Here is a 27,787-nt window from a genome sequence, read left to right as displayed (position 1 = left end):
TGGGTTTGGTGACTTAGAGGCTAATTATGTGGTGGTCCTATGGTTGCGTGTGATAATGGGGGCTTGAGGGAGAAATTCAGAGGTTCTGACTCCGTGCACGCTACTATGGCAGGGCCGCTATAGTGGGCCAAACATGAATTTAATATAGAAAAATCCCAAAATTGTTTTGATATTTGCAGTCTTGCAATTGGTTTACTAAATAGTCAAGGGCAGGGTGTTGGAGTGAGAGCTTGAGGAAAAGTGATAGAGTTGGCAGCGGAATAGGGTAGGATGCTAGAATCAAGTATACTACTTATGGTTAGAGTAATCGGTATGGTAAGAGTATGAGTGGGGTGTTGCATTTTCTTATTGCATTCTTTCTTCTGAATATTTACTTTATATTATGTGGTGGGTTTTGGGTTCACGGATGATGCCTACCAGTACGTGTTGTTTGTACTGATACTACTCTTGCTATGCCATTTAGAATAGTCTAGTTGGAGGATCAATGATGTTTTTTAGGTGAAGACGATGATGATCTCAAACAGCTTCTACTCATTCTTTCCTTATGGTGGGAGATGTGTCTTATTTTTCATTTATTATACTTTTTTAGTAGCTTTTGTACCTATTTAGACTAGTTTCTTAGGGATGTTAGTATGCAAAACCCCTAATTTCTTAAGCTAATATTCGTACTTCAAGAGGTTATTTCTTGATTATAGGATCAACTCATACTTTACAGTTCCTAGACTCGAACCTTGTGACGTGGGAGAACTCGATTTTATTACATTCTTATGGTATTATAAAGAAGTCTATCGGCGTAGATGAGTAAATTCTCATAACTCCTAAATATCCTTCTAATAATAGAATCAAGGTATTTTATTTTAGAAGTTGGGCAGCCCTTAGTGACTTTTTGTGGAACTACCCTTTTTCAACAACTTTAATGATGTATATCACTTCTATATTATATAATATTGAAGCTCCTCCAAGGAAGGTCGGTTATTTGGGACTAAAGAAAATTTATAAGTCCCTTAAAATGAGTTAGTTCAAAAAAATCATAAGAAAAATAAGTTCTACATAGCTGAAACTCAAGACAGACCCTAATCATTGGTAAGTGATCAAATCCGCTTTTGGAACTCTGTAGCAATTAGTAATTCTTAAATATCTCATTGTGTAGACCTTTGATTTTACTAAATAAATATGTTTTGTAAATCCAACACACATACCTACAACTATTATGTTCATATTAGGACCTAATTTCGTTGTTATTAAGTCAAAAAAGAGGACGCAATATAGGACAAGTTCTGTCTAGATTCTTGATTTAAAAATCCCCTATGCGCAATTGTTATTGTCTCGCCTATATATTTTTGTACAAAATGTATTTTGAGGTTATTCTTATTTGTTTTCAACCTTAAAACATATATCTACAAATTTTATGTAGACTTAAAAATCCAGTTTTACGATTTGCATATTCAAAATTAAGTTACAATCAGAGGTACTAAGCTGGCTAGAATTATTGTTTTGGTAGCATAGTGTTTGTAACACATGCTAGGCTGATTTTGGAAATTAAAGAGGATATTTAATTATATTTTCAAGGTTGTTTAAATTCGTGTACAAGTTGAGGAACTTGAGACATTGATTGATCTTCGGTTTGAACTCTTGAAGTTGTGTTGGACTGTTTGTATGCTAAAAGGCTGAGGTTTGAGTATGAACTTGTACTCTTACTCTTGTTACCTGCTGGTATATTTGAAAGCCTATCTTGGTATGTTGGTTATTTTTTGTTACTTTGTATTGTCGTGTTTTATCGTTCGAGACTTGCAAGCCACTTGTTTAACTCACCACTGATTGCTCGATCACCTGACATTCTTGTGGACTTTGTCCTTCTTGTGGTTGTGACTTTGTAACTATTGGCATGCCTCTTGATTCGGACTCTTTGCCATCTTGATTATGGATTTTTGGTTCGTTTTAAGTATGGAAGTTGTCCATTTTGAGTACGAATTAGAAAGCCATTTTTAATATGGTTCTTGGTTCTCTTGATTATTGGGTCTTTACCTTTCTTGATACAAGGCTCTTATCCTTCTTGGTACTTGATCATGTTTGGTTTGACGGCATGACGTACATATTAGGCGAAACTTATTATTTAATCTCTTGTAAATTTGGTTCTATGAATTCTTGACACTGAAACTTTTAAATATCGAACTTGATACTCGTGATATATTTGCTGGTTTGATTTATTTATTATGTTTATATTTGTGCCACTCATGACCTGCGAAGAGTAATTGGAGAATTTAAAGGCTTCAAACTTGTAGTTTTGCACCACTAAGCTTTATGCTTAGCGATAGTTGTTTCTATCGTAGGAAATGTCTAAGGAGATGCTTGAAGTTGGCCATTGAAGATAATGTTTTTGGGAGCTTTAAGGAAGATCACATTTGCATATAGGCATTTATATTTTGTAGTAGTTTTGGGACATGTATATGATCCATGGGGTGACTGTGTATATGTATTATGTATTTATTTTTGAGGGTTGATCCATTCATGACACCATGGGTTGTAACTTAAATTTGGTTAAATTGAGATCAAATGAATGTTAAAATGGCAAAATCTTACACATTTCACTATTTTAAATGAGTCAAATTTCACTACTAGATTATATAAATATGTCTTACGTGAATCTCTTTATATGTCACATGTATTATATACGTTCTCTTGTTAAGTAGTAGCATCTTCCCAAGATGGTCGCTACATAGTATGTTTCCTTGTAAATTAACTGTGGAGGTTTAAGTCAATTTATGGTAATTTTATAATCAATTAGGGTGTTATCTTACAATTTATTTATTTATTTTTCGCATGTTATAACCGATTGAGATTAAGGGTTCTCCTATTTAGGTGTTAGAGTAGGTGCCTGCACGTTTTGTGGGTTGGATCATGACACTGTAAGTCTTATAAGCAGGTATATAGAGAGCCCGACAAAAATTCATCTGCTAGCTATCAACAGAATCCTTTGCTACTTACAAGGAACAAAGATTTTGGTTTGTTCTACAAAAAGGTGATAAATCTGGTTTGATTGATTTTGCCAACAATGGCCATGCAAGATCTCATGACACCAAAAATAACACTTCAGGCCTTGTTTTTGGTTTGTTCTACAAAAGGGTGATTAATCTGGTTTGATTGATTTTGCTAACAATGGCCATACAAGAGATCATGACACCAAAAATAACACTTCAGGCCTTGTTTTTGTACTAGGCACAGGGCTATTTCATTATCTTCCAAGAAGCAAAAAAATTTCATTTTATCTAGTACCGAAGCGAAATTTGTTGTTGATTCAGCTATGCTTTCCAAGCTGTTTGATTGAGGATACTTCTTGAAGAACTACAATTCAAACAAGAAAGAGCAACTATAATTTTTTGTGACAACAATTTTACCATTAAGCTATCAAGAAATCTTGTATTACATGGAAGAACATTGATGTGAAATATTATTGGTTGCGAGATCTCAATAATAAAGGAATAATAGAGCTGCAGTATTACCAAAGTGAAGATCAGTTGACAAACATTTTTATCAAGACTGTCCTAGTAGTGTGGAAAATCAGTCAAAAAACTTCTCTCTTATAGTGCCTCTGTTCTACTTGTTTTTTTTTGTACGAGGACAAATATGATCATTTTCGATTATTTTTATTAATTTATGACAAATTTAAAGAGTCAAAACTATTACTTGCACATTTAAGAGGCTTTTTTTTTAAAAAAAAATAAATTAATCATTTTGTCTCGAGAACTCTGAAACTATACAAAAAAAAAAAAAGGAAAAAACTAGAACTGGTCTAAAGCAAAACCCGAATCAGCAGGAGCAAAGCAAGAAAAATAGCAGAGCTGAACCGGTCGAAACAGTGTACCTTTTTTAACGGGTTCCGCCTTTATCGAACAAGAAATCAGCAGGAGCAACAATGGTGAGAAAAAAATATTGGTGAAAGATGATCTCAATCTCAATACGAAATTGTGTTTGGATGAGGAAATTTGAATCCTAATTTTGGAAATTCTGGTCATTGGGATGATGAAAGTGGACAAGTTGCGTAGGATATGAAATCAGAAGTTTGTAATTGGAACCAACTGGTGTAAAATAATTGGGGGGAAATGAAGACAAGTGCTGCGAAGCTGATCGTTGATGCACTGCTACAGAGATTCCTTCCGCTTGCTAGGCGTCGCATTGAAACTGCTCAAGCTCAGGTAGTCTTTCTACAATTTTTTTTTATTTCCCTATATTTCATGTAAAGTTACACTCTTTCTATTTGAAATGTCAATATATTACTCTCAAGAATTCAAATTCATTAAACTGTTCATATTCTAAACTTGATTTGATGTTTTCTACCAAAATAAGTTTTCACCCACTATTGGTGGTATCCAAGCCAGATTAAGGCACTGCTTACTTGCTAAGTTCTACTAGCATGAAACTTTCTCCAGATTTAGGCAGCTGAGATTAGTTGGCGTAGTGTCCTTCAGCTAGGACTCTGAATTTGTTTTTTCAGTATTGTTAGGGGGCGCAAGGAGTTCATGGACCCCTTTTCTGAAAATTGCAATGTATATATGAGGTCAAAAATATAGTAGACGTAGGATTCACTTGTCTTCTTCATGTACTTACTTCTTTATATTTTAAATCCCCTTAATAAAAATCCTGGTTTCACCACTGAAGATAATGCTGTCATCTTGGCCTTGGGGTACTCAACAACTATCTTAATGTTTACTTTCACTATTAATAATATGTATATGATATATAAGTCAAAGTAACTTCTTAAATCTTGTGTCAATCAAGTACTATTACATAAAATGGAATGGAGGGAGTATAACAATGCTTCATCTATTTGTGCATTACATAAATTTTTATGCTATACTTGTCACACGACTTGGAAAGATATTTTACCATTTGTTTCGCCTAATCAGGTGTTCACAATTGCTGCAAGACCAATAGTTAAGTCCAGATGATATCTTTTTCTGGATCTCGAATGAATTCAAGAACATATTTGAAGAAATTCTCACCTCCGGTTGGAATGGTTTGTGGGTTCCAAACAGCTATAGTGGCTGAACCTAATAAGATAGCAATTTCTTCTCTTGTTAGTGTACTCGTGGTATGGGTTTGTCGTAGTATCGTGCAACAGTGTTGACAGCAGCTTTTAGCTATTGTGGGAGATGTCATTTATATATTTTAGTCTCACCTAGATAAGCATCAGAGAGAGTTTCCAAGGAGAAATGCTTGCCAGTGTCCTAATGCTTATTAATAAGAAGGCCCTGATAGGTTGTCTCAACTGCTTGGGTGGGAAAAGAGCAGAAAAAAGAAGAAGAGCAGAATGAGTTGGGGATAGGCTTATTTTGGTGTTGGCCGGTTTACTCTTCTAGTGGGTCAGTGTGACCTCAATCCCTTTGTTTGTTCCCTCCCCAGGAAGGAATTCAGTGGACACAAAGTGTTACCTGAAATGTATCACATGAAGGGCTAAGAGAGAAAATTAGCAAATTTTTCTCTAGCACCAGAAAGAGAAAATAGGAAGCATAATCCTTTTGTGTTGACACTGGTTCTATTACAGTTATATGCTCTGCGTTTCATTGGCATGATTCTTAATGATGTAATTTTAACTGCATGCTTATGCAAAAACAAATTATGTGAAGTTAAAGAGATGGCATATTTTATTTTTACTTGATTTGTGTGTTATTCTGAAACTTTACTTGGGCTAAACAGGATGGACAGTACCTTCGGCCGTCAGATCCAGCCTATGAGCAAGTACTGGATTCATTAGCTATGATTGCTCGACACACGCCTGGTCCTCTTCTAGAGGCTCTTCTAATATGGAGAGAAAGGTAAATGTTCTTAACTGTAATTTTCCCTCAAGTGTGCCGCATGGTTGCCATTTCTGTTTCAAGTTGATATCCATTTTTAGTCATGCACTCCGAATTCATACTGATTCATTACACTTGCATGGACAGACTCATCATGCATCTTCAAATAATTTGGTAAATGTATGTCTAGTTTTATCATTGCATACTCTGTCCAGTATGCCAATAGCTACTTATCTACTCGGAAGAATTCACATTTCACAGCATGATAAATTGAGTCATAATGTGTAAATAGATACAACTCAAACCACGTCTACAAAATGCCATGCAACCCCCCACATTTCCCGGCGTGCTTTCTTGGAGCTAATTGATAGGCACCTTGTGGATAAATAAAAAATATAGAAAGAAAAACAACAATTGGATTAGAGAATGAGATTGCATTATAAGGTCCCATTATGTAGTTTCATTTCTGATAGCTCAATTGAGATTGATTGAGAAGCAAAAAGTGTGGAGAAAATTGCCACTCAAGCAATTGCAATTCTTACCTCTGTTCTTGAGAATACCTTTGTTCTTACCTCTGTTCTTGAGAATACCTTTGTCAAATTGGGCCTACGCATGCCATTTTACCTTGAGGGAAACATTCATGGGGAGGTATCACTAGGGGCGAATTTATGTGCAAATTTTGGGTCACGGTAACCCGTGGTCATCCGACTAAAATTGATATATTACTTGTATAATTCTTAAAAAATATATTAAATATTAGCAAAAGGAACCCATGCTCAAAGTGATGTGATGGTTCATTGGTTTAAGGGCTTGTTTTCAACATCATGGTCTCTAGTTCGAACCTAGCCAGCAACTTAGTTTGCCCATTAATTTTTCTTTTTTCTAAAGTTCAAATTGAAAGTATGGAGTGCAAGTACATATCGGAGTTGGGGAAAAAGAAGAAGGAACTGCTCAACAGAATTACTGAGTTTGATAGTATTCGGCAGAATAGACCTTTAACTGAAGAAGAAGATGTCCAGAAAGCAAATGTGGTCAAGGATCTTGAAGATTATGCAAAAAAGGAAGAGATAGCTTGGAGACAAAGATCAAGAACATTGTGGATAAAACAAGGGGACAAGAACACTAAGTTCTTTCAGAAAATTGCAAATGCTCCCAAGATGATCAATCACATTGATAAGCTGGTAGTAGAAGGACAAGAATTGGTGGAGGCTACAAACATCAAAAGAGAGATTGTATCCTTTTACAGGAAGTTGTATAGTGAGAGTGAGAACTGGAGGCCCTCTCACAACGTGAATCAGTGCCCTTCTATCAATATAGAAGAACAACAAGAATTGCAAATACCTTTTGAAGAGGAAGAAGTCCTACTTGGGCTTAAGACTTGTGCTATAGACAAAGCACCAGGTCCAGATGGGTATTCCATGGGTTTTTTTGTAAAATGTCGGGAGATTGTCAAGAAGGATGTGATTGCAACCATTTAGAACTTTCATTCACTTGAGGGAAGAGCTTTAATGCAATATACATAGCTTTTATCCCCCCCCCCCCAAAAAAAAAAAAAAAAAATGGAGCCAAGGAGTGGAGAGACTTCGGACCCAATTAGTTTTAATAGGAATTGTCTACAAGCTGATATCCAAAATACTTACAGAAAGATGGAATAAAGTGATGCATAACCTAGTTGATACACAACAGATGGCCTTCTTGAAAGGTAGAGGTAGGCAAATCACTAATGCAGTTCTCGTAGCTAATAAGTGTCTAGATTCAAGAATAAAAGACAAGATTCCAGGAATCATGTGTAAATTGGATATAGAAAAAGCATATGATTATGTCAACTGGAGCTTTTATGGCATTCTAGACCAGTGCAAGGGGCTACAGGAAGGAGAAGACACTCTAAGATGCAAATGCCACAACAAGGGCATTTTACTGTATGCTCTGCCGATAAGGACCTGAATTAGATGTGTTCTCGGATCAGATTTTTACCTTGGAAGCTTATCTGGAAAGTAAAGATTCCATACAAAGTAGTTATTTTCACTTGGTTGGTTGTGAAAGAAGCTGTTTTAACTCAGGAGAATCTACAGAAAGGGACAAGCATATCCAGATGTTATTTTTCTGAGCATAATGAAGAGACAATTAACCATCTGTTTCTTCATTGTAAATTGGTTTGCCAGCTTTGCAATCTATTTACCAACTTCAGAGGGATAAGGTGGATGATGCCGGTAAGAATAGCGAGGCACTAACTAGCTGGAATTTTGAGGGCTGTGGTAGCACTAACAAAGACAGATGGAGAATTGTCTCAGCAGTAATATGGTGGGCCATTTGGAAAAAGAGAAACTCTAGGTGTTTTGAAGGCAATAGTAGCTCTGTGCAAAAGTAAAAAAATGAATTGCATTATAAGTTTTTGTTATTGGTACAGCTCAGATTATATAGATGACCCAGTTTCTACAATAGACATCCTAGGATCCTTGTAAGATGAGATAGGATTTTGTGTTAGTCCATTGTTTTTACTCTTTTGGATGTAGATGCAATGATGTAATTTTGTCTTCTAGCACTTTGTATTGATGATTAATATACACAGTCTGTTACCTAGTCAAAACAAACGAACAAACAAATAATTATTGGAATTTGGACGTAGTCTCAAAATAGACCTGCGAACCCCAAGAAGTAAAAATCTCCCATAAAAGGTTGTCGTGAGGTGATCTATTCATTGGCACTGACGCGTCACCGGAGTTGGAGCTGCTGGTGGCGCGTGATGACATGTGCGAAGGTCTTTGACGGATCTGCTTGTTTGAGTTTGGTCGTCGGCAATAACGGAAACCTGTGGTTGTGTTGGTTAGTTTTTTTTTTTTTTTTGCACCAGCACTGGTAAAAAGTTGTCATGTACAACTACCCTTTTTGAAATGAATAGTAAAAGATGGAAGAAACTTGACCTCTTGAAACACAGTGGAAACCTAATGTTGCAGAGTAAATAATTCACATAAAAAGGACCAAAATAACTCTGTTATCATGAATTTTTTGGGAAAGAGGAAGACTTCTTTTTGTATTTGTATTGGTCATATTCTTGAATTTGTCATGTTTTCGGTGACTTTACATCACAAGAATCAGGTTACTTATACAAATAGTCTTATGACTAATTTAGGTTCGACAATCAATTACAAATAATAACCATTGAATAAAATCTGCTCCCACAATTAAGCTAGAGAAGAATATCTCCTAGAATCAAGCTAATCACGATCACTTATATTGGGTCTTATTTAGTGTATTATTTTACTATTTTCTCTTCTCCTGTGACCAACTTCATTCCACATTGTAGCTGCTTCTCTCTTTTCATTGATCAATGGGCTGCATACTTTTTCCTAAGAATCTAACTTTGAAGAAATTCTTCACAACAGAGCTTTTATGTTTCGTATTCTTTCCTTGTTTAATACTGTCATAAAACTAGTTATATCTCAGTTTCATAAAAAAACTCTTTAAAATTGTCTTATTAACGTTGTATTCTTATTATCATTCTTATGTTGGTTATAGCGAATCTCCCAAAGGTGCAAATGATGCATCAACATTTCAGAGAAAGGTCTGTTAATCTACTAACTCTTGCACATTACTTCTTCATTCGATTAGTTGTATCAAACTGAGATCACTGCATTTTATTGATCACTCATTATAAATTTTTTGGATGAAAAAGGAAAATTGACCATCAATCTGCAAATTTAAAGCTTGTGAAGAATACAGTTCTGCAATTTATTTGCACAGTGCTTCATAATGGATAGCCGGAGAAATCTTTGACACAAGATTCTTAATTAGAATATGTTCTTCTCCAAAAAGTTTTGGCAGAACAGAGCATCACCCCCCTAAACTTGTTGACTTTTATTTGGTCTTCACCTAAACTTTGCGTTGGCTTAATTATCCCCTCAACTTGGTAATTTGATAGCCACAACCCCCTAAATGCTGGCAACTTATGGATGTGTAACACATGCGCTACCACATGGATTTTTTTTGTCCATTTGGCTTTTTTTTAGAATAAAATATATTATTTTACCTTTTTAAGTTTACTAATTATTTAATCATCTTTTCAATGCTAATTTTGTATAAAAAAGATAAAAAAATTTGAAACAATGATATTTTAACTGTATTTTTTTTATTTGGCTAAAGATAATGATATTTTAATCAAGATCAGGAAAAAAAGAAATAAACAGTTAGAAAGAATAATTGTTGTATATAAAGAAGAAATAAATAAAATTTCAACAAAATATTGTATGTATTTGGCCCAAAAAAGGAACAATGCACAATTGAAATAAATAAACTTTTTATGAAGAAAATACACAATTTTTCTTTTTTTTTTTTGTAGAAAATATCTGTTTGAATTTCTTTATTTTGGCTAAACCTTCTCTTAATATGGCTAAAATAAATAAAGTTCCAAGTAAATTTTGTAAATTTGGGTCTTGAAAAATAAAAGAAATATATATCAACAAATAGTCATTGCATCGGAAAAAGAAATAAAATACATTCAGAATAAAATATGCAATGTATTTTAAGAAAATGTATAGAGAAATACGATTGAAACAAATAAATCATTATATTGATTATGTGGCATTTAATAGTTGAAAATATCCACTTGGAAGCTGATTTTTTCGATTTTTCTTTCCTCTCACGCGACTAAAAGAGAGTGCATTCATGCTCTTTGCCACATTAGCATCTAGGGAGACCAAGACTATCAAATTACCAAGTTGAGGGGATAGTTAAGCCAATACAAAGTTTAAGTGTACACGGAATATAACTCGACAAGTTTAGGGGGGTTCTGATCTATTTTGCCAAAAGTTTCACATTATCCAAGACAAATTTGTAAGGTAACCCAAACTTGCATCACTGGTTCAGCCTCTTTCCTCTTAGACGTTTGAACTATGAGCCTGTTTTGATCGATTTATTTTAAGTGTTTTTAAGCCAAAATAACTTTTAGGCACTTTTGGAGTATTCAGGTAAATTAAAAAAGTGCTTATAAGCACTTGCTTTTAAGCTAAAATGATAAAAATAAGCCAAAAGCCATAGGTTAGAATTTCTAATTTATGGCTTTGGTTTATAAGTCAAAAACTAAAAGTCAATCCAAACAAGCTCTATGTCAGTAACCATGTAACCTGACCCATTGTTATGAAACAATCTACATAAAGCTCTCCAGTCATGGATCATATAGATATGTTTACTTAGAATGTATCTTATAATATTTGCAGATTACATGCAACAGAAGTCTTATACCTGAAGGCTTGAGATTGTTAATAAATGACTGCCTTATGATTTTTTCAGGTTAATAGGATCTTCGTCCTTTTACCTTTACAGGAACTCAGCTTTTGTTAATTTAGTGCACCTTCACAACTCTAGGGTGTGTCTCTGTGTGTGTGAATTGGGTTGTACCAAATTTTCTTCACCTCCTAAAATTTGCCTCCAATGAATCTGATTCTTATTAATATTTAGTTAAACAACTAAAAACTTTAAAGTGCAATGTAGTAATGAACACAAGATTTAATGTGGAAAACCACTCGGCTCAAACAGTGTAAAAACCACGACCTACCCCCATAGGATTTAACTTCTCCACTAAACAAAATGAGCCAAAATCATATTACAACTCCTGCAATCTAAGACAAAACTCGAAGAGGGTGTTTGGATATATTTTTGAGTGCTTTTGGCTTTTAAGCTCTTTTTCTACTTTTTGTAGTGATTGGGGAAGATAAAAAGTGCTTTAAAGCACTTACGTTTAGGCCAAAAAAGTATGAAAATGAATTGCTTGAGTGCTCTGAACTGCTTGCAGGGTCTCTCAATAATCTACAAAACAGTACACACAATATCTATCAATCTTATTAGTAAGCACGCAGGTAAGAAAACCAATTCCTCCTGAGTTCTTTTCAAAGGAGGACTCCTGGAAATGAAACCAAATCAATCGTATTCTTTTTCTGGGAAGGATTCCGCTGTCTTACCAAAAATAACCACACGGTTGGCCATACTTAGAACCCTTTTACAACTCAATTAGTTAGGAAAATCTGGTTTAATTATACCGAATATATTGCAGGAATTGAATGAAGGCACACTGATATGTTTCCTAAAATATATCAGCACAGGGCATGCATTGCTACACACTCGTATGAGTCTTAAGGACCTGGTTCTCAGTACACACATCACAATCAATACACAAAGCACATTGTGTTTGTTTATCATCAAATTGCATCAATACTCAACAGCTTTTTATGTTTAGCTCTTATGGGGTTCACTACAAGATGTCTGAAGAGAACTACAAAGAAAACAATTCACTTATGAGAAAATGGACTCAAAAGTCTCAATTTTATCCCTCATTTGGAAGTACCTTTTTTAAAACTCAATTGACATAGCAAAGGAAATGAATATGTATTGTTCTATTTTAGTAAACTATTCATGTTTGTACCTGAACTGTATATATAATAAATAATCCTAGATCTGTAAATTTCTGTTCGGAGCATCTGATTTGCTTCTTGGATGGTTTAGCTTGCTGTGGAATGCATCTTTTGCTCTGCATGTATTCGCTTTGTTGAGTGTTGTCCACAAGAAGGACTTACAGGTACATTTGTAGAGTTAATGTCCTCAACAAAATATTCCTTTCCCTAGGGAGCTAGTCAAATTCTATTAAGTTTAATGTGCTTTTCCAAACTGCAGAGAAGCTTTGGATTGGGCTTGAAAATTTTGTTTTTGATTGGCTAATAAATGCAGACAGGTAATAACTTGTCAAGATAATGCATAATTTCATGACACTCAACTTCCTTTTTACTTTTTCCAGAATGAAAGCTATAAATACTGACAGCTGTTTTGCTCCACTTCTCATCATTTGGTCCCTAGTTTGTTTCTTCCCTATATGCTAGAATCACAAATCTGATCTTGGTATTCCTACTATTTTGTTTCTCCGGTATGCCTAATTTTTTTATTTGAAATTTATGCATCTCTACAGTGACATGTTCAGATAGGACATACATTGTTCAAACCTCGTTGTTACCTCACCTCTAACTTCCAAGTAACACAATTCTTAGTTACTTTCATGTGCATAAAAGGCTCTGTGGAACTGATTCTGGTTATTTCGAGAGGGCATGCCTCTCAAAAAGTGTACTTTTTGTTCTAGCATAGTGAAGTGGTGTAAGGGGATACAGGTGTGAACTTAAGTTCATCTTTATGGATAGATGTTTCAGCCTAAACTGGACAACTCTTGTCTTGTAGGCTTGTGATACTATGGCGAGATCAGGTTTTTGTATCTTTCCAAGCATTATAGTTTTGTTCTCTATACATATGTTTATATTGCAATTGCAATGACCAAGAAAGACTAACTGGTCGACCTTGACTTATTCTCATTTTTGTGTCGGATTGTAGGATTATGGAAATAAGGCTATTGACCTTGAAGTTTATGTGGTAGTGCAACACTTTATTATTGCAGGGTTGTTAGCCAGGTTGATTACCCTTCATTGGTTGATTTACGGGGGCTTCTTCTGGACTTGGTTGCCCAACTCCTTGGTGCCCTATCAAGGATCAGGTAAGTGAATGGTACTCCTACCTTTATAGTCCAATATTTCCAAACTCACTCACTGGATCCCAACTTGATTGGAATTTGTTTTAACAAGGATGGAATAAAAATGGTGTTGAAGATAGAAGAAGAAATGATACCTCTGCAAATTTTACCCTTATTGTGTTTCAAGTAAAACAAATTACAAGTTTCATGAGAGTTGTATGTGAGCAGTAAAACCTGACCCTATACACATCAGTGTTTTCAAAAGCAAAAAAACTCTTAAGGTCCATTGGGGCTTTAAGAGAAAACGCAGATAATACGCGGGCTTTAATAAAAAAAGGTGCAAAGGGAGAAATAATACAAATATATATATGTTTAGTCCAAGACTAATAATTTTTTATAAGCATGAATGACAAATTTATGAACAAAGAAATTGAAAAATAATTATGATAAAGTTAAATATCAATTGTTTAGTGTTGTCACTTCAGAAGAGGTTCATTGGCAAGAGAAGTATGCCTTAGAACCTTGATGACGACATTGAAGCGCACATTAAGCGAGGGGAAGCTCTCAACACGTTTTGAGCCTCGCTTCAGGGCTTAAGTGCGCTTTAAGCGCGCCTCGCTTCAGGGCTTAAGTACGCTTTAAGCACGCCTCGCTTCAGGGATTAAGTGCGCTTTAAGCACGCCTTGTTTCAGGGATTTAGTGCGCTTTAAGCGTGCCTTTGATAACACTGATACACATCATACAGTTTGTGTACTTCACTTCACAAATGATTTTGATCAGGGAGAATGTCAAGTTCAGCCACGTGTTTCATTATTGTGAGTGTTAACATTTCTCCTTTCTCTCTCACCAGATTTAGTTCAGTGACAGAACGTTTCTTCATGGAGCTCAACACACGCCGGATAGATACTAGTGTTGCTAGAAGTGAAACACTTAGTATTATAAATGGAATGCGCTACTTGAAGCTCGGGGTATGTGTTATATCATTTTACTGAATTAATATGCATTGAGGTACTATAAAGATAAATATATTTCCAGGTAAAGACAGAGGGTGGGCTGAATGCTTCAGCTTCCTTTGTGGCTAAAGCTAACCCACTTAATCGTGCTCCACATAAACGAAAAAGCGAACTTCATCATGCCTTATGCAATATGCTATCAAATATCTTAGCACCTCTTGCAGATAGTGGAAAAGGTCAATGGCCTCCTTCCTTCATAGATCCTGCACTAACTTTATGGTACGAAGCTGTGGCACAAATAAGGGTTCAGCTCATGCATTGGATGGACAAGCAAAGCAAACATATTTCTGTAAGCATCTTAAAAAGTCCATTTAGAGAACTTCCACCTGTCTTACTCTGGTGTTTTCCAATCTAAGATGAAAAATAGATGAGGTGAAAAGCAGATCAGGTAAACCTATAGAAAAGTCTCAAAAAGTTTTTTAGCTAGACTACTTTAATGTTTCCTGACATTTTGACCAAGTTGTCTCCATCTCATTCTGTTGTCCACAGTGCATGCTGTTTTCTTGCACTTTTGTTTCTGGACAACTTTAATGTTTTCTGATTGCTTCTTTCTCATTCTTTTTTCTCTAATTTGTAAGTATTTTGCAACCCAGGTTGGCTATCCTTTAGTAACACTTCTTCTGTGTCTTGGTGATCCGCATTTTTTCCTCAGTAACTTTGGTCCTCATATGGAGCAACTCTATAAGCATTTGAGGGTAAGCTGTGCAACTCTAGGAACAAAGTAAAAGTTACTGTAGCTTCTTCTCACTTTCTCTTTTGTGTCAACTTAGTCATGTATCTACTTATGCAGTTGGTATGGGTAAGATCATTGAAAGAATAATATAACATTGGTCTTTCTGTAGGACAAGAGCCATCGATTCATGGCCTTAGACTGTTTACACCGCGTCTTAAGATTTTACCTGAGTGTTCATGGTGATTCCCAGCCTCCAAATCGTGTATGGGATTACCTAGACAGTGTATCATCACAACTCCTTACGGTTCTCAGAAAAGGCATGCTTACACAGGATGTGCAACATGATAAACTAGTAGAATTCTGTGTTACCATTGCTGAACACAACATTGATTTTGCTATGAACCATACGATCTTGGAATTGCTGAAGCAAGATAGTCCGAGTGAAGCCAAAGTTATTGGTCTTCGTGCTTTGCTTGCCATTGTCATGTCTCCTACCAGCCAGCATGTTGGGTTGGAAATTCTTCATGGTAAATATGGTGTCCTTCGTTTCTTGGAATTCTTTATTCATTGTTTTGGCCTTGTTATTCTGGAGTCATCATTTTGTTATAACGAAAATTGCCAGCTCGTGGTATTGGCCACTACATCCCAAAAGTGAAGGCTGCAATTGAGTCAATTTTGAGATCTTGTCACAAGCCCTACAGCCAGGCTCTTCTTACTTCCTCAAGGACCACCATAGGTAATCATCTTAAATACGTAGCTTCTGTTCATGAACCTTTATATGAGACAACTTTCATGTGTATGATCGAGTTGGGTACTTGATTTTGCCAATTTTCTCGGAATTCAATCTAAGAACTTTGTAAATATTTGATTTATTTACAATCTTCTTGAGATGCTTTTCTCACTGTTCAGAAGACATTGTTTTTTGTTCAGCTGTTATTCTCACAATAGACCTATAGAGACGTACATCTTTGAGACCGCCTACATTGACTTAGGTTGGTCAAGCTTCATTGAATCATTAGCTTTCTTTGTCTGTTCATGTATTGAAATATGCCATTTGAACTATGAATGACTGAAGTATATGTGGACTTTTGCAACTAAAATAAACCAAACATTGCCTATGTAATCCTCACACAGGTAGAACTCTGATTTGGGCTTTCTCAATATTATTTTGTGACTCAGATGTCTTCTGGTGGGAAATGCAAATACAAAAAATAGGGCAATGCAAAAACGAGAAATATACTTTTGGTTGAATACATGTTTCTTTATTTCTCTGTAATGTGAACGATAACATATTGTGATTGATGTGCTTGAGACAAGACCAAGTGACCTTGCTACAATCTCTGGGAAATTGGATATAGCCAAGGTCCCTTCCCTGTGGCTTTGTTCTGAAGCCTTGCTGCCTCCTACTGGCTATGCCATACGACTTCCTCTCCTTTCAAATAAGAAGGCAGGTCTTGGATTCGTTAACCTGGTTTCCAGGTCTTCCTCTTATAACAATTCTCACCAAATATATGTATCAATTAAAAAAATCAATAATGAGCAAGGATATGATTTCTTATTTTTATTTGTCTTATATCGATTCTAACCAAAGATAATTATCAAAAAAAGTTAATGCTGGAGAAAATATATGATTTCTTATTTAGGTTGTCCACAGTACAATATGAGGTTGACAGAACAAAACAACTACTATGTTAGGGTAGGAATTGGAAAAAGAATAGTATATACAATCCTACTTAGAATAGGAATAGGAATAGGAATGGAAATAGTATATAGAATCCTACTTGGAAAAGGATTATAATGTAGTGTCCTAGTTGGGAAAGGAGTCTGATATATTGTCTATAAATAGGGTCTCAATGTAATAATATAGATGCACAATTCAATAATAGTTTTTTCTTATATTTCTCACATGGTATCAAAGCCAGGTCTATTCCCGTTTGGGATCCCGGTCCACTCTCCAGTTGGCATGGGAGGGGGGGGGGTGTTAGAGTGGGTAAAAGTCTCATATTGGTTGGGGAATGGACTGACGTTTTGCTTATATGGACTTGGGCAATCTTCCCCTCATGAGCTAGCTTTTGAGGTTGAGTTAGGCTCGAGTGTCATATCTTTACATGGTATCATATCCGATTTGTGTAACACCGTGCCATCTTTCCGATGACTACTTTCTTATATCTGATTTGCATAGCATCGTGCATCTTTTCGATGGCTACTTTCTCATATCAAATTGGCATAGCACTATGCCATCTTTTTGATGACTATGTTCTCTTATCCGATTTGTATACTACCGTGCATCTTTCCAGTGACTACTTTTTTCATATCTAATTTGTGTAGTACCGTGCCATCTTTCCGATGACTACTTTCTTGTATCTGATTTGTGTAGCACCGTGCATCTTTCTGAACTACTTTCTCATATTTGAGTTACGTAGCACCGTGAGTCTTTCCGGTGACTCCTCAAATCTGATTTGCATTGTGCCGTGCGTCTTTCTAGTGAAAGTGATACACACTCTCTCTCTCTCGTGGCTAAAATAACATATGTACGACTTTTTCTATTTATGGTTGTCGTTCGTCATTGAGCTTTTAATCAATTGGACATTAAGAATTTTTTTCCACGATAATCTCTAGGAAGAAGTCTATATGGAGCAACTACCTGGTTTTGTTGCTCAGGGCGAGTCTGATAGCCTTGTATGTCAATTGCGCAGGTCACTCTATGGTCTGAAATAGTCTTCTCGAGCTTGGTTTGGGAAGTTCAATTAGTAGTTTTGCATGACTCGTAGTGGAGCTGATCACTCTGTGTTTTATCGACATTCTTCATCAAATCTAGTATTTCACATTGAGATTGACTGACAATTTTGTAAAGTCGAGTAATCAACTTGCAAATATCTTCACCAAGCCTCTCCCTGATCCTCATATTAATTACATTTATAGCAAGCTAGGTACATATGACTTGTATGCCCCATTTTGAGGTGGAGTGTTAGAATAGGAATTGAAACAAGAATAATATATAGAATCCTACTTAGAATAGGAATAATATATAGAATCCTACTTGGAAAAGGATTATAATGTAGTGTCCTAGTTGGAAAAAGAGTCAAATGTAGTGTCTATAAATAGGGTCTCAATGTAATAATGTAGATACACAATTCAATAATATTTTTAACCAATATTTCTCACAAACTAGAGTGAGGTGTTAGATCCGAGGCATTGTGCACATTTTAGTTTTATACTTAAAAAATAACATACAAATTTAAAATATGAAAAGACATTGTAAATATATTCCGATAAAAGATATTGAAAAATATATTGAGCTCAAAAGCAATGTCTTGCAAGTCACTTAAATGTATATTGTAAATAAAGACATACTAAGTCACCAAATTTAGAAAATAAATTAAAGATATTTTTTAGTCAAATACTAAAAAAAATAAGAGTAAAGTGTGTATGGGCTCACGGATTGGATATCATAACATGCAGAGCATTGTAAAGTAGTTATTAGAGTGTACAGTTTGACAACTCAAGACATACGATATGCACTAGACAAATATCTCACCTTTTAAGGGATTAGTATAATGTGACTTGAGCCCCAAGGGTTGCCTTGGAGCATTTAGAGCCTACCTCACTTTTATTAAAGTTGCAATCCTTACAAATTCGGGGGTCTTTTTGTTTGGAGAGAAGTCATGCGGGGATTGTAATGTAGCAATAAACATTGCATAAACCAAATCAATGTTTATGGTTTGGATTTTATAATTGAAACCCTAGAATGTTTGTTCACCATCCACCACCGTTTTGGCCATACCTTTAAGTAAACTTGCATTTTCACATACCATTAATCCCTTAGAGAATATTTTTCTTATCTTATCTTTGGACCTCTTCTTTGGAATTGCCTCTAGATTGTCAGAAGAAGTGAATTTTGTGCCAAATTGGTGTAATATAAATGCTTTTTGTGCCACAGATGCTGTAACAAAGGAGAAGTCTCAGGGCTATCTATTCCGATCAGTTTTGAAGTGTATACCATATCTGATTGAAGAAGTTGGCCGAAGTGATAAAATAACTGGGATAATACCTCAACATGGTATCAGTATTGATCCAGGTGTGCGTGAGGAAGCTGTACAGGTACTCAATCGCATTGTAAGATACCTTCCGCACCGTCGATTTGCAGTTATGAGAGGGATGGCAAACTTCATTATGCGTCTTCCAGATGAGTTCCCTCTTCTGATTCAAACGTCTCTGAAGCGCCTTTTGGAACTTATGTGTTTTTGGAGAGCTTGCCTAACTGACGATAAGGTGGAGTATGATGTTTCAGATGCAAAGTGTGTGCAGAGAACTGAGGGATTCAAGAAGTCTTCTTTCCATCACTCCCAAACAATTGAATTTCATGCTTCGGAGATAGATGCAGTTGGTCTTATATTCCTTAGTTCTGTGGATAGTCAGATTCGACACACAGCACTGGAGTTACTGCGTTGTGTTCGTGCCTTGCGAAATGATATTAGGGAACTTCCATTGCATGAGCGATCAGATCATATCTTGAGAAATGAAGCTGAACCCATATTTATAATTGATGTTTTAGAAGAGAATGGGGTATGTCACAGCTCTTTCCTTTGTAGTGCATTCTGAGTATTCAGGTACTTCTGTTATTTCTGATTAAGAAATTAAGGTATGTATCTAGTAAAGGAGCTATGTATTTTTGCAGGATGATATAGTTCAGAGCTGTTACTGGGATACAGGGCGTCCATTTGATCTGAGGCGAGAGTCTGATCCTGTACCCCCTGATGTTACTCTCCAATCTATACTATTTGATAGCCCCGATAAGCACAGATGGGCTCGTTGTCTTAGTGAGCTTGTCAAGTATGCTGCTGAGCTGTGTCCAAGTTCTGTTCAGGATGCAAAGTAAGCCAGTTGTGGCAATATCGACATCTAAGACATGAAAGTTGTGCCTTGCTTTCTGCTTTTGAGCATCATCTATCTTGTATAAGTGATTTTCGGGTATACTTGGGAAAGTCTAAACAATTCTGTTGTGGAATGATTTGTCTGTAATGGTTTAGTCCAACTATAATACTGCTTATAAAAAGAAAGATTCATGTTAACAAAATTTCTTTACTCGTCCTTAGAATCATGAATTAGTTTCTCTTCTGTGCAAGAAAAATCTATGCATGCAATTTGACATGGAATACACGTCTGCTATTTTTTGGGATGAGATGAACATTATATTTATATGGTGTTCTACCTTGATACATTCCTTCGACTGGGCCATTTTGGTCTTTATCAGAGAACAAATATTTCATGTTCAATTTCCTGTTCATTGATGCAGCTCCTGTTTTGTCAAAATTTCAAATTCAAGCAATTTATGCAGATGGTTAAATGTTCCATCTTTGTTTGATGCTACTTGCAGACTGGAAGTTATTCAGAGGCTTGCTCATATCACTCCTTCTGATTTGGGCGGAAAGGCTTATCAATCACAGGACACAGATAACAAGCTAGATCAATGGCTGATGTATGGAATATTTGCATGCTCATGTCCACCTGATAGTAAAGAAGGTGGTGGTTCAGCAGCTACAAAAGAACTTTTTCACCTTATCTTCCCATCCTTAAAGTCTGGTTCCGAACCAAATATAGTAAGTAGTGACTACAGAAAACCTTTCAGGTGGTAATAAGATTGTTAGGCTCTGTATGTGTTTATTTCTCGATGTAAATATTGGTGCATATAGTAATATATTAACAATCTACTGATAAGTTGATGATGGTATAAAAAGTTTTGATTGTTGAAGACTTGCGATTGAGATCAGTGTTATGAAGTTGGTGTAATTTTTCTTTAATCTTGTATTTCATGAGTATTTAAGAATCCTTTGACTGAATTTTGGTCTTCAAACGTCCAGCAGCCTCTATCTAGGACAAACATATTATGCATTTGGAACTTGAAAGAATTTTAAAGCACCAGAGTTTATTTTTATGAATTGGAAAATACACCAATAAACACTGGTCTGATTTAAAGTTACAATTTAAGTTTTTCAGTTTGATAAATAATCCTTGAGCTGTTCCCTGTGATGACACTGGTTATTATCAGGAGATCCTCTATATACTGTTATATTCGTAGATATCGAAAAAGTTGTTCAAAGTTCTGTTTCTCTCTGAAATATTTTTATGAGAATAAGAGCCCAGGAATTTGGGTGATGGTCTGTGTATTAGTATTTCATGCAGCTGAGAGAAGTAGGAGACCATCAAAACTTTTCAGTGTATGTTATCAATGAGTCAAGTAATTTGTTCTTTTTGCTTGTTTTAGCATACAGCTACAATGGCTCTTGGTCACGCCCATCTTGAAGTATGTGAAGTCATGTTTAATGAGCTAGCGTCTTTCGTTGACGAGGTCTCTCTGGAGACAGAAGGGAAACCAAAATGGAAGGTACTTCTTTGATACTTCCCCATCACTGTTCTCCTTTTGTCTCATCTTCCCTATTATTTGACGTCAGTAGTTGAGTGCTTGATTCAGCCTTTCCTTTTCTTCCTTCTGTGGATTCACTGGAGTGTCATGAGTTTCTATCTATTTCATGGCAGAGTTTTGAAACATTATGAACATGGAACTTCTTAGTCCACTTGGAAAATTGAAGGCTTGAATTGGAAGCCTTTTTCTTCCTTTCCTAAATGACATGTAAAGGTGAACCCTTGGAGGTTAAAACCAGATAATGCAGCCACCAACTTGATGCACAGTTGTAGTAAAGAAACTTGTTTAGTGAAGGGATAACATCAAGAGTTTTCCATACTAATCTATTTACATCGACTGACAGCCATGCGTTTAACATATCCCTTATAACAAATGCCCAGGTTTGGAGAAGAACATTTCTTGCATGCTAATAGCAGGAGATGATAGTACTGATGATGTTCTCTAACCAATTCTGTTATGTCCAAAAATCTTGATGTGTTCATTAATCTCGATTATGCCCTTAATAATTGCTGTTAAGTAAAAATACAAATTGACAATAAATTGATGTTCCGTAAATTGATGCATCTATTATATTTGCACAAGAATTTCCGAATTTTTGCTAAACAGATTCTCTGGCATGGAACTCTCTGTATTTATAATAACAGTCTTTCAAGATTCTTTCCGTAACTTTTTATGAGCCTGATTGGGCATGTAGTTATAGGTACTCATTTGCACTTTACTTGTTTGGTATGCATTTATGTCCTGTCAGATTCTTAAATAGATATATAATGTTTTTGTTGCAGAGCCAAAGGTCTCGTAGAGAAGAACTTCGTATCCACATTGCAAATATATATCGCACAGTTGCTGAGAATATCTGGCCTGGAATGCTTAGTAGGAAACCAGTTTTCCGTCTTCACTATTTAAAGTTCATTGAAGATACAACCAGACAGATATTATCAGCATCTGCTGAGAGTTTTCAAGATATGCAACCCCTCCGTTATGCACTTGCTTCTGTATTGAGATCCCTGGCTCCTGAATTTGTTGATTCTAGATCTGAGAAATTTGATATTAGAACTAGGAGGCGACTCTTTGATCTTCTGCTCACCTGGAGTGATGATGCTAGCCATACTTGGAATCAGGATGGTGTTAATGACTATCGACGTGAAGTAGAGCGATACAAGTCTGCTCAGCACTCTCGATCAAAAGACTCCATGGACAAACTATCATTTGATAAAGAACTGAGTGAACAGGTAGAGGCAATCCAGTGGGCTTCCTCAAATGCAATGGCTTCACTATTGTATGGCCCCTGCTTTGATGACAATGCAAGAAAGATGAGCGGGCGTGTAATATCTTGGATTAATAGCCTATTCATTGAGCCTGCACCAAGGGCTCCGTTTGGTTATTCACCTGCTGATCCAAGAACTCCATCTTATTCAAAATTCACTGGTGAAAGTGGCAGAGGAACAACTGGTCGTGATAAGCACAGAGGAAGTCATCTTCGAGTTTCACTTGCAAAATTAGCTTTAAGAAATCTTCTTATAACAAATTTGGACCTCTTTCCTGCTTGCATTGATCAGGTGTGGTTCTCTTTCTCTTTCCTTCTACATGTAGGACTTCTCTGTGCATGTAATTCATTCATTCATTATCTACTACACTTGTTTTCTTAAGCTACTAATTTGATTTATGTTCAAATTGCACTTGTATAATCAGATTAACCATCTTAAATGTGATTGTTGATGTGTGACTTATCTAAAATACACGTGCCCACAGACATACATGCATAATGGTGTTGTGAGGTATGCCCTTTTGTTTATTTATTTTCTGTGCAGTTGTTTGTTTGGATAGTTCCATTGCGTCTGTTTCCATAGTAGGTGTCTCAGTCACATTCATTTAGCATTTTCAATGATGCATTTACTGCTACCTATTTGATCATCATCATCATATATCATATATCACATATATATATATATATTATATTAAAAGTGGGAAGGTTCTAAGTCCAAAGTTGGATTACCATTTTGCCCGTACACAAAATTAGGGCAACCCGGTGCACTTAAGCTCCCGCTATGCGCAGGGTCCGGGGAAGGGCCCGACCACAAGGGTCTGTTGTACGCAGCCTTACCTTGCATTTCTGTCAGAGGCTGTTTCCAAGGCTTGAACCCGTGACCTCCTGGTCACAAAATTAAAATATTATAAATCATTTAATTAATTAAATATTAAATAATAAAAGATAAAGAATTTGGAATTAATAACAAAACTTTATGTTAAATATAATCTCATCAATTGTATTGAATCAAGTAATAAACGGAAGAATTGTTCCCTCTGCCAAATAGTTAATGCATGTTGTTATTGTGCAATTTTGCTTAATAAATGGGGAGGATGTTTATTCTGCCAACACTAATGCAAGCTAAACGTGTACACTTTTTTTTTTTTAAAGTTCATCCCCATTTATGCTTCTATTTTGGTCTTTTGAGATTCCATTGATGATAACATTTATGCATATAGACTTTTTATTTTCTTTTACAGCACTTCATAAAAGCTCACAACAATTAGGTGCATACAAAATTTAACCCTTCTCTAAATTGAGACTTTCCAAAACTTGTGTAGATTCTTGAGGGAGTGAATAGCCTCACCCAACTGTTTGCAACTTTGTGGATTGTAAAAAAAAAAATTAGGAATAAAGGAAGATGAATTCTCAAGGCATGGAGGGAAGGATTTGGATTGAAGTTTTTGATTAGAATTTATGAGTGTACGTAAGTTCTATATTATTGTTTTGAATAATAATTGATATGGGTACACGCGCAAACCACGTGCCGAGAGACTAGTATACAAATAAGGTTGAAGGTTCATCAACTATTTTTTCTGTTGTTACTTGCAGCAAGTTATATTTTAATCTTCTCTCGCCTTGGTAGATTTTTGGTGTTCATGTTGTTATACCTCTGAAGCACTTAAGTTTGTATTTGGTACAGTGCTACTACTCAGATGCTGCAATCGCAGATGGCTACTTCAGTGTGCTAGCAGAAGTTTACATGCGTCAAGAGATACCAAAGTGTGAAATTCAGAGACTCTTAAGCCTGATCCTCTACAAGGTGGTAGATCCTTCTAGACAAATTCGTGATGATGCCCTTCAGATGCTTGAGACACTTTCTGTCCGTGAATGGGCTGAGGATGGCATGGAGGGTTCAGGTAGCTACAGAGCTGCTGTTGTAGGGAATCTTCCCGATTCATATCAGCAGTTCCAGTACAAACTCTCTTGTAAACTTGCTAAAGATCACCCTGAACTTAGTCAGTGGCTTTGTGAAGAAATCATGCAGAGGCAGCTTGATGCAGTCGATATAATTGCACAGCATCAAGTCTTGACGTGCATGGCTCCATGGATTGAGAATCTCAATTTCTGGAGACTCAAGGACTCTGGTTGGAGTGACAGATTATTGAAAAGCCTTTATTACGTGACATGGCGGCATGGTGATCAATTTCCTGATGAAATTGAGAAGCTTTGGAGTACAATTGCCAGCAAACCTAGGAACATAAGTCCAGTTTTAGATTTTTTGATTGCAAAAGGTATTGAAGATTGCGATTCAAATGCGTCAGCAGAAATAAGTGGTGCATTTGCGACGTACTTCTCTGTTGCTAAAAGGGTCAGTTTATATTTAGCTCGTATATGCCCCCAACGTACTATTGATCACTTGGTTTATCAACTTGCTCAGCGAATGCTTGATAGCATAGAACCTCTGAGGCCTAGTGCAAACCAAGGTGAGGGAAATGGAAACACAGTGTTAGAATTTTCTCAGGGGCATTCTGTGGTTCAAGTTGCATCAGTTGTAGATAGTCAACCGCACATGTCACCTTTATTAGTTCGTGGGTCTCTCGATGGTCCACTGAGGAACACGAGTGGGAGCTTGAGCTGGAGAACAGCCACTGTTGGAGGGAGAAGTGCCTCAGGCCCATTGACTCCTATGCCTCCTGAGTTGAATATTGTCCCCGGAACTGCTGGTAGGTCTGGCCAACTGCTTCCATCACTGGTGAACATGTCAGGGCCATTAATGGGGGTACGGAGTTCAACTGGTAGTATGCGAAGTCGAAGTCGTCATCGCTCTCGAGACAGCGGAGACTACTTCATTGACACTCCAAATTCGGGGGAAGATGGGTTGCATCCTGGGTCTGTAATGCACGGGATTAATGCGAAAGAACTTCAATCAGCATTGCAAGGACATCAGCAGCACTCTCTCTCTCATGCAGACATAGCATTGATTCTACTTGCTGAAATTGCTTATGAGAATGACGAGGACTTCCGGGAGCATTTACCTTTGCTCTTTCATGTCACTTTTGTATCTATGGATAGTTCAGAGGATATTGTCTTGGAGCATTGTCAGCATCTGCTTGTAAATCTACTGTATTCACTTGCAGGGCGTCATTTGGAGTTATATGATGTTGAAAACAATGATGGAGAGAACAAGCAGCAAGTAGTGAGCCTCATAAAATATGTTCAATCTAAGCGAGGTAGCATGATGTGGGAGAATGAGGACCCCACGGTAGTGAGAACAGAGCTACCAAGTGCAGCACTCCTGTCTGCTCTGGTGCAGAGTATGGTGGATGCTATCTTCTTTCAAGGAGATCTACGAGAAACTTGGGGAGCAGAGGCACTTAAATGGGCCATGGAGTGCACATCTAGACACTTGGCCTGCCGCTCCCACCAGATTTACCGTTCACTAAGGCCTTGCGTAACAAATGATGCATGTGTATCCCTGCTACGTTGTCTTCACAGATGCTTGGGAAATCCTATACCAGCTGTTTTAGGTTTTGTTATGGAGATCTTGTTAACATTACAAGTGATGGTGGAGAATATGGAACCAGAAAAGGTTATACTCTATCCCCAACTTTTCTGGGGTTGTATTGCCATGATGCATACTGATTTTGTTCATGTGTACTGTCAAGTGCTGGAGCTCTTTCGTCGGGTTATTGACCGTTTATCATTTCGAGATCGAACAACAGAAAACGTGCTTCTTTCAAGTATGCCTCGAGATGAGGTTGATTCAAGTATTTCTGACAGTTCTGAATTCCAACGTCTCGAATCACGGAATGCTTGTGAACCATCAGCGTCAAATGTAAAGTTTCCAGTCTTTGAGGGAGTACAGCCATTGGTTCTTAAAGGCCTTATGTCCACTGTCAGTCATGGTGCTTCTGTTGAGCTTCTATCAAGGATTACAGTGCCTTCATGTGATTCCATCTTCGGTGACGCAGAAACACGGCTATTGATGCACATCACTGGCTTGCTTCCCTGGCTCTGCTTACAGCTCAGCCAGGACGTAGTTCCGGGGTTTATGTCACCACTACAGCAGCAACATCAAAAGGCTTGCTCTGTTGCCGCCAATATAGCCATCTGGTGTCAATCAAAATCAATGGATGAACTGGCTACGGTTTTCATGGCTTACTCCCGTGGTGAGATCAAACGAATAGAGAATCTTCTAGCTTGTGTTTCACCATTACTATGCAATGAATGGTTCCCCAAGCACTCAATTCTGGCATTTGGGCACCTCCTACGGCTTCTTGAAAAAGGGCCAGCGGAATATCAGCGAGTTATCCTTCTTATGCTTAAGGCATTACTTCAGCATACTCCTATGGATGCTGCTCAGAGTCCACAATTGTATGCAATTGTATCTCAGTTGGTGGAAAGCCCTATGTGTTGGGAGGCACTTAGTGTGCTGGAAGCCCTCTTACACAGCTGTAGCTCTTTACCCGGATCACATCCTAATGAACCGGGGCAATTTGAGTATGGACTTGTTGGCACCGAAGAGAAGCTCCTTGCATCTCAAACATCACTTAAGGCTCGAAGTGGGCCATTGCAGTTTGCAATGGGCCACGGGTTTGGAGCAGGTTCGACACCAGTGGCACAATCTAATGCATCTGAATCTGGTTTGTCAGCAAGAGAATTAGCATTGCAAAACACACGGTTGATGTTAGGGAGGGTGCTTGATAGTTGTCCACTTGGGAGGAGGAGAGATTATAGAAGATTAGTTCCTTTTGTAACAATTACAGGGAACGTGTAAGCTTCTCATTTACACAGTACTTTGACTGAGGAAAATGTGATATCTGTGAGTTTGTTATGTAAATAGGTACACTCATCTAATTATGCATACGGGTTAGTTTGGTTCTCATATTTACAATGCACCAAGCTCCATTCCCTCTAGTTTTGGTCTATTTCTTTACATTTTTGGAGGTCTGTAGATTTGTATGTTGTCATCACATAATCAAAGGGATGACACTGAATGCTTGACCACTGTAATGTTAGGACTAATTACTTTGGAGGATTCCTTTTTTAATAGATAATTATTGTTTTTATACATACTCTTTTATTATTATCATCTATAACAATATATTACAATATCATGTATTCAATTAGATCTG

General features: G+C 36.7%; 1 protein-coding gene across 2 annotated transcripts; it reads left to right on the top strand.

The window, feature by feature from the left end:
• Positions 1-3,734: 3,734 nt before the first annotated feature.
• Positions 3,735-27,723, top strand: LOC129895236 (uncharacterized). Of its 2 annotated transcripts, XM_055970920.1 has the most exons (17): positions 3,735-4,193; positions 5,695-5,813; positions 9,309-9,354; positions 12,288-12,360; positions 12,456-12,513; positions 13,222-13,317; positions 14,144-14,261; positions 14,329-14,595; positions 14,900-15,001; positions 15,149-15,506; positions 15,602-15,715; positions 18,920-19,545; positions 19,658-19,854; positions 20,357-20,579; positions 21,245-21,364; positions 22,186-22,959; positions 24,352-27,723. In XM_055970920.1, the coding sequence occupies exons 1-17, from the start codon at positions 4,101-4,103 to the stop codon at positions 27,427-27,429; spliced, it is 6,462 nt and encodes a 2,153-aa protein (XP_055826895.1). In that variant the 5' UTR covers positions 3,735-4,100; the 3' UTR covers positions 27,430-27,723. The 2 variants fall into 2 exon arrangements, with proteins under 2 accessions (XP_055826895.1, XP_055826896.1); XM_055970921.1 differs by lacking the exons at positions 3,735-4,193; positions 9,309-9,354 and having other exon boundaries at positions 5,712-5,813.
• Positions 27,724-27,787: the final 64 nt, after the last annotated feature.

The sequence above is a fragment of the Solanum dulcamara genome, chromosome 7 (genome assembly GCF_947179165.1).
Source record: "Solanum dulcamara chromosome 7, daSolDulc1.2, whole genome shotgun sequence".
Taxonomy (NCBI): domain Eukaryota; kingdom Viridiplantae; phylum Streptophyta; class Magnoliopsida; order Solanales; family Solanaceae; genus Solanum; species Solanum dulcamara.
The sequence above is the reverse complement of the archived record's forward strand: the minus strand, read 5'-3'. Positions and strand labels throughout refer to the sequence as shown.